At 47.5% G+C, this 12408-nt stretch overlaps 1 protein-coding gene across 1 annotated transcript in view; it reads left to right on the top strand.

The window, feature by feature from the left end:
- The window catches only part of LOC135373276 (protein O-mannosyl-transferase Tmtc3-like), a 479430-nt gene that overhangs the window by 385040 nt on the left and 81982 nt on the right, over positions 1-12408 (top strand). The window contains exons 8-9 of the mRNA XM_064606504.1: positions 2103-2355; positions 6304-6452. Coding sequence (XP_064462574.1) covers positions 2103-2355; positions 6304-6452 — 402 coding nt within the window. The remainder of the gene's footprint in view (positions 1-2102; positions 2356-6303; positions 6453-12408) is intronic.

The following is a 12408-nucleotide window of genomic DNA, read 5'->3' on the forward strand; positions in this document are numbered from 1 at the left end:
CCAACTTAAAGCTGTTTTCAGAATTTTTCGGAATATGCCGTTTTTCCTAAAAAGAATTTTCCGGGGACATTTTTCGGCAAACGCCGAAAACGATAAACCCGACTTGTAAGTGATACGCGTTCTCGTTACCGTTGCAAGTACCACTAAAGCATGCCCATATAAAGACAGAGCTTTAACGTGCAAGAGCCCAGCTACTGCATAGAACGTTCTCACGGTGATGAGAGGTACACGGAGAGGGCCTATGTGTTGTGTACCTCTCCCCGTCCTGTTTCAGTAGCGCTTTAAGACTATGATTTCTCGGGGTGTTTTGCGAGACTATTTGCATTTATAGCTGTGCAAAGTGCGATGCCTGTTGAAGCAGCAAAAAGTGAAGACTGCTGGGATATGGAAAGGACGATGCAGCTTCTTAGTGTGTTCTGTTCTTGTCTTCATCTTTTGCCCGTTCCAGGGCTGCAACCCGCCATGATTCGCTGCTTCGAACTATGTCTTATTAAACGTTTTATGATTTCTACACCTTAAGTGTATATCTGCTTCAATTACTACCGCAATGATTGTTCCAGTATCTTAACTTGTATCGCTTGTGTCATTCTCAATGATTGAATGCCAAGATCCTTCTTAGTGGACAATAACATCACAGATGCTGTAATTCCGAATCGCGCCTGTTCCTCGTGTGCTATCCTGTGAAACTATATTTTCAGTGCGCAGAATCTCACTACGTTTCATAGCCTGATCTGTGTTGAAACCCATGTTTTTCGTGATCGTGATTTGGCGAATTAGGTAAGTTATTGGCCTATGACGGCGATTTCGAAAGCAATTTTATGCGAAGTCTGTGAGAAAACGAGTCAGAAAATAATGCTACTGTTGATAAATTACCTTTAAATATTCCTTTGCACCCATATTTTGCTTGCTTAGTTGACTCGAGCAAACACCAACTGTCTTCCCTCCCACAGTCTTTAAAGGGACAGTCTGGACCCCAGATGTGAAATAAATACGCGTTATCAGATGATTCCTTACATATTTCCGAGCCATCATGCAAAATATTACGTTTGTATTCGCCTCCGAGAAGTTGCAATGCAATTTTCAACTTGCATCTTCTGCCCCCGACTGAAAGCCGCACTTCGAGCAGTCGTGAGGCCAGGAGCGTTCACATCCCGTCTTTCCGGCGTCTGCTTGCCTGGCTGTACTCCTCTCGGCGGGCTGTGTGTTGTGGTTTATGCGTTGCAGTTGATGGTTCCCGTATTCACAATACACATTCCTGCTTTTTATTAGCAGTGACTGGTTACTGCATATGTGACGGTGTTGAGGGATGAGGCACAGGTGTTGTTTGGTGCATCGTGTTGTTCGTGCAGAACGAAAACACAACGTGAGTGTCGTTTTTCGGGTTTGCGGAGACCGAACCCCTAAAACAGTTGCGAATAGCCAGTATTCATCGTCCTGGATAAAAGCTCCGTGCAGTACCAAAGCCTTTTGAAGAGACAAGTAAGTGTCGACCTCGTTCTCGTCAAAAATTTGGCCTACACAGCATAAACATTTGTCAGGTGGATCTCTCTGAGTTACAGTAGCAACACCTGCATAACAAAAGACATACGCTACATAGTTCGGAATAACATAAGTTATTAAACCAAATCGCCAATACCAACTGGGTCAAGTCTCAACTGAAAATCTCACTTTGCGCCTCAATCAAGCGCCGATTGTTGTTGTGTCGTCTTGTACAATTGTGACGTCAGGAACAACAGTGACGTCACCGAAAAACCGAAACCGGATATGGGTTAACCGTAGGATTTAATTCATTTTCTCTAAAACGGAGAAGTTTTCACCCTTGCTATTTTACGGGGATTATATACGTGTAGAGGACAATTGAATGCAGTCGCAATCCGAATACCCTCCGGAGGTCCGGACTGTCGCTTTAAAGTAAGCGGGGGAATAAATATCGTTGAAGAAGTTGCGCCTCAATAGGAACTCAATTGTGAACGGAAAAAGGATGTGTACATGACGTGTCTTGTGTCTAGCTTCGAAAACGAGGCGCAGCACGAGAAGTGCATGGCATACTTCATTTCACTTATTTGTTTTTATTCCTCAATCAATCAACTTCTTTCTTCCAGGATAGAAAATCCCGCGACGCTAACACAATCACCGTGGCGTCAGCTCACCTACGCTTACCTCGTCGGGTTGAATGCTTGGCTTCTAGTGTTCCCCAGTAGTTTGTGCTGTGATTGGACGATGGGCTCTGTGCCTCTTGTGACGTCGTTATCCGACGTCCGCAACCTGGCAACTCTAGTGACGTTTTGTATATGTGCACAGGCCGGTAGGGCGGCGCTTCGAATTGAAGATCGCTTCAGGGTGCCTTTAGTCATGGTAAGAGATTACCTTTCCCCAACCCTGGTTTTAAATTCCTCCCCTATAGGCAGTACATGTTACTTTTTTTCCCCCTTCGCTAAAGAGTGTGAAATGTAACAAAAAAGCACGTGAAAGTGGTTCAGAAATCAGGGCCACAATTATGAATTCGCATAGCAAGCGTTATTATATACAGGGTGTTTCAAAAAACGTGTCATTGGGACTTGATAAAAAAACGGGGCGACGGAAAAATACGGGGTAAACGGCACTTGTGTGGCAACTGAATTTGCCATCTCACTCTTAAAAAAGAACTTCACCGCATAGCACGCTCTTAGCCAACCATCATCTTGAATGATATCGTTATCTGCCCTGATTTGTTGAAAACGGGAGGCGTACGCCTTTTCTGTGACACTTATGCGGTTCATAATTGTCACAGAAAAGGCGTACGCCTTCCGTTTTCAACAAATCGGGGCAGATAACGATATCATTCAAGATGATGGTTGGCTAGGAGCTTGCTATGCGGTGAAGTTCATTTTTAAGAGTGTCTTGCAAAAATATTTTCGTCTGATTTTAATTAAAAGAAATTGAATTTCTTTAATTGAACTCCAAAATTTCCCAAGGCAACCTAACGTTTTTTTTTGTTTGTTTTTTTACAGAATTAGAGAGCCCGTAGCGAACTTAGTCAGATCCACCAAGAAATCCGCTCGATATTGCAAAGGGAACTGCCCAAAAAAAGTCCCGAAGTTGAGGCTTGAGAGTTTCGGGTATTGAACAGCGCACCTAATCAGTCGCAAAGGTGCGCGGAGGGCAGGCATGTTCCTGCCCCATGAAGCTAGAACACTTTATCTCCGGACCGGCGTGCAGCACAAGACGCGCTGCTAACAAGGCGGGTGACATTCCACCATACGTTGATAAGCGGCAAACAAAAATGATTCCGCCCCTTTTTTCCCGCACTGTTTTTTTTTTCCCGACCTTCTATCTTTCATGGGGGCAGGAGCAAGTCCTCCTCTCCACGAACCTTTGCGTCTGATTTCGAGCACCGTTGAATACCCGAAACTTTGAAGCCTCAATTTCGGGACTTTTTTTGGGCAGTTCCATTTGCAATATCGAGCGGATTTTTTGGTGGATCTGACTAAGTTCGCTACGTGCTCCCTAATTTTGTAAAAAAAAAAAAAACGTTAGGTTGACTTGGGAAATTTTGGAGTTCAATTAAAGAAATTCAATTTATTTTAATTAAAATAAAATGAAAATATTTTTGCAAGATGACAAATTCAGTTGTCACACAAATGCCATTTACCCCGTATTTTTCCGTCGCCCCGTTTTTTTATAAAGTCCGAATGACACGTTTTTTGAAACACCCTGTATATATCCTTATAAGTCCCAATAAGTACTACACCAAAAGTATCACCTGTTTGTAACTCAAGTAGCAGAAAAGTACCGGTCGTTTTTTTTATTGCTCTCTTTAACTAAAATTTATTGACACGTTACAAGAGACACCCTGTATATACAGGGTGGTCCACCAACCATGATAGAAATTCATAGTAAAAAACGTAGGCCCCGGAGAGACATGCGGTCAAGGGATTTTTTTCTGCCAATAACTTTTGCCACATATTGGTAACATTTTTATTTCATTTCAATTGACGGAAAGTTAATTTCTTGAATTGAACTCCGAAATTTCCAGAGGCAACCTAACGTTTTCTTTGCGGAAATGGGTTCCCCGTGGTCATTTTACTCAGTAGAGCACATAATCCCACTCGTAATGCAATGGCAATTGGTGAAATAAATTCGCCGAAAATCCCTGGAAATGAGCCCTCGGCTCCGCCTCTTTTTTGACAGCTCGTAGTTTGAGCCTAAAGCTGCGAAGAAAGGAGGTTACATTGAGACGCCACACGAGGGGGAAAGGGTTACAAGCCTTACCCACGGAACTAACACGCGCGATGAGTTCGGGAATCAGAGCTACCTTATCAAAAATGAGGTCGCCCGACGGCTAGTAACCTCTTCCCCCCTCGTGTGGCCGGTCAATGTAACCTCCTTTGTTCGCAGCTTTGCGCTCACACTACGAGCCGTCAAAAAAGAGGCGGAGCCAAGGGCTCATTTCCACGGATTTTCGGCGAATTTATTTCGGCAATTGCCATTGCATTACGAGTGGGATTATGTGCTATACTGAGAAAGATGACCACGGGGAACCCATTTCCGCAAAGAAAACGTTAGGTTGCCTTGGGAAATTTCGGAGCTTAGTTCAAGAAATTAACTTTCCGTCAATTGAAATGAAATAAAAATGTTACCAATATGTGGCAAAAGTTATTGGCAGAAAAAAAATCCCTTGACCTCATATCTCTGCGGGGCCTACGTTGCGGGGCCTAAGTTTAATTATGTAAATTTTTGCGAAGTGAACTCGGAAATTTGCCAAGTAAAGGTCACTTTTTTTACCCCACAACATGAAGAGCGTGCCGAATTTACTCAAATTCATGATAATTGACAGTGATATTGAGGATCTATCCTATCGAGAAAAATAACCGAACATCATGCTTCTCGGGGCACTTCAGTATATAGAACGCGCGATGACTTTTTGAACGCAATCGCTGTCAGTCCAACGAAAGGAGGTTGGAAACCCAGCCCACAGAGTGATAGTAGAAAAAGTGACAGTCCCTGAAATCGGGAGAGGGAAGGTATGGTCCCAGCCGAAGCCGAGCGCGATAAGTTGTGTCTGTGTTATCTCTTTCTATCATGCCGGTGCACTCTTAGAAATGAACTTCCCTGCATAGCACGCTCCTAGCCAACCATCATCCCGAATGACAACGTTCTTGCCCCTGATTTGTTGAAAACGGGAGGAGGAGCCTATTTTGTGGCCACCTTGCATGCCACATGCTTGTGGCCACATGCATGGCACAAAATAGGCTCCTCCTCCCGTTTTCAACAAATCTAGGGCGAGAACGTTGTCATACGGGGTGATGGTTGGCTAGGAGCGTGCAATGCGGTGAAGTTCATTTTTAAGAGTGTGTGGGCTGGGTTTCCAAACTGTATATGTTTCAAATTGACGTGCTGCAAACTTCACGCGACGACAAGTAAACACCGTGATGTTAGGCTGAAATTTCAAATAAACGTTGCGATTGGCCTTCGCGCGCGAGATCGTGAAGAATCACGGGCCAAGTGATGTACGTATTTAACGCGCAGATATTGCCAATTTTAAGGTCAGTGCCAGGGAACTACCCCAAAGCGCCTAGAACTCATTAGGCACTCAGCGGTGTTATTTCGTGAGCAATATTACGTACTTGTGTTTGAAGCATTGATAATGGCAACGCTTTCAAACGAATATGATATTTCTTTCGGATTGGCACTGATCCCCGGAGGCTTGGTTCCTTATTGATGGAAGCGCCGAAAACACAATTTCGCCGTTCGTAAATTTGTCCTGTTGAAAAAGGAATAGAAGTTTAACTGCGATTTGGACTGCTAATAGCACCATCTATCCGCAGAGCTTAGGTAAAAACAACTACATACAAAAAACATTATATGCAGTGGTACACATAATATTCACTGGAAAGCACTGTAAAACGTCCCTACACTATGAAAACTGAACTTCACCACATAGCACGCTCTGCGCCAACCATTGCCACGAATGATAGGGTTCTCGCTTCTGATTCGAGGAGTGAGGGAGGCGTGTACGGCTTTTTTTTTTTTTTAGTTATCATATATCCAAACTCACACAAAAAGGTGTACTCCCTCATCTCTCTTCGAGTCAGAAGCGATAACCCTATCATTCGTTGCAATGGTTGGCGCAGAGCGTGCTATGCTGTGTAATAAAAGCATTGCAACGTATCTGAAAAGCAATTCATTTTATGTCTCCGGCGTTCCTCCTTGTCAGTTACATAATTACATGAGAGATGCAAAGCCTCTTGATAAGTAATCATTTCTAACGGCACGTACATAAAATATTCACTGTTCAGTGGCTCACATCATGTAATCCTCCAGGCGCTGTCCATGCTGGTGATTCCCTACCTTCCAGCTTCGAATGTTTTCTTCACCGTCGGTTTCGTCGTAGCTGAGAGAGTCCTCTACTTGCCTAGCATGGGATTCTGCCTCCTCGTTGCGTTAGGATTTGCGCGACTTTGCCGCAACCAGTAAGTACACAAAATACTTGATATTTCAACTCTCTTGTCTTTCAAACAATGAAGGCTGAAGCTTTCTACGTAACAGGGCACTTTGCTCACGTTCTGCCTGTTATATTTATCAAAAAAAAAAAGAAACACGAGCCAAGTTCTGACCGCAGCAGCACGATAGCCGAATAAAGCAGAAGCAACAGCGAGGGCACTTAAATGTTCGATTATGAAAACGTGGTCAGGAATGGTTTCGGAATGTTAGTAATGTAATGTTACAGATCGCGCGTCCCATTATATGTATTGTGCTTCTTCTGTGCCGGATGTTCAGCGAGAAAGTGCCTTTTCGCACCCATGTGGGAAGAGGTGACAGCGATAATTGAATCGTTCAAGCGCAATAAGGTAGAGATGTGGCTCACGGTTGTTGATGTTGTTGATATCGAGGAAGAAAAATTCGTCACACGACAAATGCGCGCGCCAGCCAATGCGCGTTCGGCTGCTTGTTCGCTCGATCTTCTAAGCCGTTCGCGTGCTGCAGCGGCGCGCCGAGCTCGGATGTTGGAGTCAATGAAGCGCTGAAACGTCTGGGCGCCGTTTCTTACCCGAATGGCATACGCAGAACCTCGAAGAGCCCGAAAGGCGAATACGATGGTAGTCTTCGGGGTATCCTTTTCGGCCATAGGTATCTGGTGGTAGGCGCGAACGAGGTCGATCTTCGAGAAGATGGTGGCGTTTTCGAGGTGGGCTGCGAAATCAAGGATGTGCGGCACAGGATAGCGATCTGGAAGAGCGCGGTAGTCGCCGCAGGGGCGCCAGTCGCCGGTTTTCTTGGGCACCATATTGCGCGGTGAAGCCCAGCTGCTGCTGGATGGGCGGATGATTCCAAGCATGCGCTCGAATTCCGCCTTTGCGATGGTGTAATTTTCGGGGACGAAACGGTGCAGGCGAAAGTGGACTGGCGGGCCGCGAGTAATGACATGATGGACGACATCATGCTTGACAGGGCGTGTCCAGTCCGGTGGCTTGGTGAGTTCCGGAAAGTCTTCGAGAATCGCCGAATCGCCGACTGAGGCGCACAGTATGAAAGGGTGTGGCCGCTTGGTACAGGGCTTCGTACAGACGTGTAGAAGAATCGAGAAGGCGCTTCCGGGAGATGTCGACGAGCAATTGAAAGTGAGTGAGAAAATCGGCGCCGATAATAGCCTGGAAAACGTCGGCGACGTGAAACAGCCAACGGAAATCCCTGCGGAGACCGTGGTTGAGGGTCAAGGACTGCTGGCCATAAAAGGAATGGTCGAAGCATTCGCAGTCATCAGTAATAAAGCAAGGCTCACGGCGGCGATGGAGTTTAGTCGCAGGTAGGACGCTCACATCGGCACCGGTGTCAACGAGAAAGCGTCAGCCAGAAACACGGCATATGACGTAGAAGAGGTGACTTTCCGTAGAGCCCTGTCCATCCGTCGCCATTAATGACTGGGCGGGGCATCTCCCGTCCACGAGTACGTTTGCAAGCAATGCTGGGCCTCGCTACCGAAATGCTGATGGTACCAGCACATGGCGGTGAACTGGGGAATTGGGGAGCGACGGCCCCGAGCAAAAAGATAACGTCGGCGGTAGCGGCGTAGAGTTGGAGAGCGGCTGCGTGTGGTGAGCGCCGCGACAAGTTGAGTGAGGTGACCAGCTACGTGAGGGTTCCTATGGTGGACATGCAAGCCGAAAGATCTTGAGGAGATGATGGAGAAGGTGCAGGAGGAGCTGAAGTGGGAGGGCAAAATGTCTACGTTCATGACATAGGGTAAGGCGACCTCCATTACAGCGTCAGCAAGGGTGGCGCGTCCGTGGAAAGATTCGAGGCTGCGGCGAGGACCATTTGCGCGTTCCGCGGAAGCCGTTGCAGGAATAGCTCCTGAGTAAAACCGTCACTTGCTGAGGCGGTCCCGTCGCCGAGCAATTGCTTTAACGCCGCAACAGCCGCGTAGGGCTTCAGTCCCTGAGCTCTTCAGAAGAAAGAAGCTGTTGCAGGCGGGAGCGGTCGCAAGAGGCTTTCGCTGGAGCAGTTCTGACTTGAGCTTGTTGTACGGAGCATCTAAAGGAGCAGAAGCGATGATGTCATGCACCTCTCCAGCGGCATATGGAGAGAGCGCGGAGATATGCCATGATATAATTTGGTAGCCTGCGCTGTAATGCCCGACAGATGGAACTGAACTTCAGCTTGGACGAACCAAGTGGCCGGGTTCCCATCCCAAAAAGCGGGCAGCCTGAAGCTGACGGCGGAGATGGCGGCGGGACGCCGAACCGGGCTGAAGGAACCGACTTAGGGGACGGGTTGGGCGTTCAGTCTCTCGTGGTCATAGTGGTGTAGCTGGTGTATGGCCGCCATCTTTTTCCTTTTTGCCCATTCCACGCCCTCTAAAACGTATTTGCAACAACTGGCTCAACCTAAAGAACACTGTAAGGCGCTTCAGCTAACCAGCCTTCAATGACATTGACAAGGAAGTCGATGTTGAAGGAGCATCATTTAGTGCACTGTATAATTGCTATGCGCTTGAGAGGAACAACCTAAAAAAAGCATGCTCTTGAACGGACATTCAAGGCTCTCAACTGGCAAACATTGAGCAACAGAATGTGAAGCTTGCGGTTAAGATTTCCAGTCCCTTTGTAGCCGAAACACACGTTACGTTATCAATGCTGCTCAACATACGTTATCAATGCTGCTCTCTATGCATCGTAACTCAACAAGTTGTGCATAAGCAAAATACAACAATCAGAAAGCCCTCTCCTAGAATAATGAAAAAGGGACATTCAGCGTCATTGCTCAATACATTCCGGAGGAAGAAGACAGCTGTACAAGAAATCAAGGACTCCGGTAGTTGCCGAACTGAGTTTAATGTAAACAACAAAATGGAAGAGAAGCTTGGTGAAGCGAGGTCACGCGGATGAACCTTTATAATTCTTCCTTAACACTCCCCACGCAAACAAAGTGATGTACAATGAAGTTTCAGCTTCGAGTCTGTACAATAGCTGAATTGGTCTTGTTCCCATTGGACAGCTTGATTTCGCTTGCAGGAGCGCACCTTCTTGTCAGGGCTGGTGCGTACCTCTTTGATTCGTCCAAGAGAACACGATATTCGCGAATAATTTCCCTTGGAGACAAGTACGACACCTCCAACTTTCACACTGTCTGAAGGTCGAGGTGAACAGATATTGGCGGACCACAAAACTAATATGTATTCCTTTGTCCACTTCTTCCAAAATAGCGTGGTCATGCTCTCTCGATAAACCCAACGTCTTCGTATACCTTCCGAAGTTGACGTGTCCTCTGTTGTTACGTTGTCCGGAGGAAGAGCTGTGAGCCTTTTCCCTACAAGGAAGTGAGCAGGGGTGAGGACTTCTACGTCGTCTGGATCTTCCGAAATGTAAGTAAGTGGCCGCGAGTTGATGATCGCCTCGAGTTCTGCGGTAATGGTTATGAGCTCTTCATACTCCAGGGTACTTTTGCCCAAGATCTTGCGTAGGCGGGTCTTTACGCTGTGTACGAGCCTCTCCCAGAAGCCTCCCCACCAGGCCACTGGTGACGTCACTGACCGTATTTTCGTGACTCTGTTTGCCACAAACGGTTTCCAGGCTTTTGGAGAGCCGCCGATTCAAAGCAACGTGATTTCCGAGTCGGCCCGTAGAGGTGCCCGTGACTCGGGAAGGGAGAGGGCACCCGCTACAAATTTTAAGAGGCGAGAAGCTATAAGTGCACCCATTAGTTCGAGTCTTGGTAGTGATGTCTGCTTCACGGGAGCCCCCCTGGACTTCGCCAGTAGAAATGTTGCACGTGAATGTCCGTCGGCGAACTCGGCGCCATAAGCTTGTGTGCTGGCATCACTGAATACGTGGAAGCTGTTGTTTGGTTCAGAAAAAGTCGTGAAACGAACCGACCTTTGTGGCAACGCAATACGCGATAATGTTTGAGCTTCCTCACACCATGTATGCCATATATGCAACAAGTCCACCGGCAGCCTCTCGTCCCAACCTAACCTTGCAAACCATAGGCGTTGGAGCAGTATCTGCAGTCACCACAAATGGGGCAACATGGCCAAAAGGGTCATACACACGTGCCACAGCTTGGAGTACACAGCGCTTAGTGTCTGAGCATTTGTCCGGAACCTCACAAAGAGACTTCATGCTATATTGAATTTTATCTGAAGTCATGTCCCAACAAAGTCCAAGAAATTTGCTTGTGGTAGCTTTTGCAGCGGCTGTGCCTTCTGCTTCGAACATTGTTTGTAGCATAGAGCTATTACTAGTCCACTTCCCCAACTTGATGCCTGCTTCATGAAGAACGTCTTTAGCCAGACGATGCAAAGCTGTTGCTTCATCAGTAGTGTAGGCCCCCACAACTAAGTCATCAACATAAAATCTACTTGAAAGCAACGCTGCTGCCTCAGGACAGACTACCGCTGCGGACTGTAAGTGATGTCATAAAGTTGCAGCCAGCAGGAACGGGCTGGGTTTTGCACCAAAAGGAACGCGTGTCATTCGCCGATTCTGTACATGTGGTAACGGTTCGTCACACTTTGGAGTTGTCGTGTAACAAAGGAAACGTAAGGAATCATGGTCCAATTCGTCCAAAACGATTTGCAGAAAGGCTTTCTCGACGTCTGCTGTAAGCGCTACTGCGTAAGTGCAACGCAGAAGAAGCTCAAGCACGTCCGGGTTCAAGTTAGGTCCGCACTGCAGGGCTTCGTTAAGGGACACACAACCAGGGCTTTTGATGAAGCATCAAAAACAATCCGCACCTTGGTGGTCTCACGACCCCGTGAGATCGCGTGTCCATTTTTTTAGATATGCGCGTATAGTCTGGTCATACTTCTGTATTAAAGCGGGATCCGGAAGCAACTTCTTCGTGATATTCCTGAGCCGTTGAGTCGCCAGTGCCTTGTTTTCACCCAGCACAGGAAGCTTCTCCAAATTCCAGGGCAGGCGAACTACATATCTCCCGTCTTCCAGCTTGGCGGTAAAGCGAAATTCTCGAAGAACTGTGTCATCCTCCAAGTGAACATGAGAGAACTGATGTTCTGAGACTGAAACAACATAGAAAGGACAAATACATACCATCCACCATCTGTCATCAACTCCAAGTGAAGTTGTTCACGGTTTAGGATGCTTAGATGTTCAAGATCCCAAAAACGCTTGTAGTTGCGTGTCTTCACTGGAGATTCCCGACTGCACACCAATCTGCATGACTCCAATTTCACTTCCTGGCCTTACTTTGCATTCCTTTAAATTGTCTGTATCGGTGCCTTGAACGACCCAGCCGTCTTTGCTGCAACTAACTCCTGTGAGTGGCGAACAGTTGCTCCCGCGTAACAATTTCCCAATAATAGTCCGATCCGATAAGGAGAGAGATCTCGCAATCTGGCGTCAAGCGTTCGTCAGCGACGTCGAGGCCCATTGTCCTGTAGCGCGATCCAAGGAGGGACAACCGGAAGCCTCGGAAGGTCAAACGAAAATAGATTTATTCGCAGCGCACGGGGACCGTGCTAAGCTCGGTGCGCGGCGATGACGATGATGCTACATAGCCCCCCCCCCCCCCCCCGCTGGAGGAGACTTATAGTCTCCAAGTGACTGTCTTGGGTGATGGGCTGGACGGGGGATGTGAAAGTGGAGAGAAGCTTGCCAAGGCTTCAGTAGAGACGTCCGGATTCAAAACATGGGCCGGCTTTAGTCTGTCGTTAGAGACAGTCTCCTCTCTGCCGTTGACCTTGATGATCGAGGTCTTGGGGGTTCTTGAGAGAACGGGATGAGGCCCAGTGTATGGCGGTTGCAGAGACCTGCGTACGGCGTCGGTCCGCAGAAACACGTGGGAGGAGTTCATGAGATCGGGGCTGACGTAGGGAGACTGGCTGTGCCGCTCGCGAGGCGGGGAAGGTCGAAGGCAGCGGAAGGCTTGCTGAAGCTTAACGAGGTAGGCTGCCGAGTCACCTGGGGA

The sequence above is a fragment of the Ornithodoros turicata genome, unplaced genomic scaffold (genome assembly GCF_037126465.1).
Source record: "Ornithodoros turicata isolate Travis unplaced genomic scaffold, ASM3712646v1 Chromosome23, whole genome shotgun sequence".
Lineage (NCBI taxonomy): Eukaryota > Metazoa > Arthropoda > Arachnida > Ixodida > Argasidae > Ornithodoros > Ornithodoros turicata.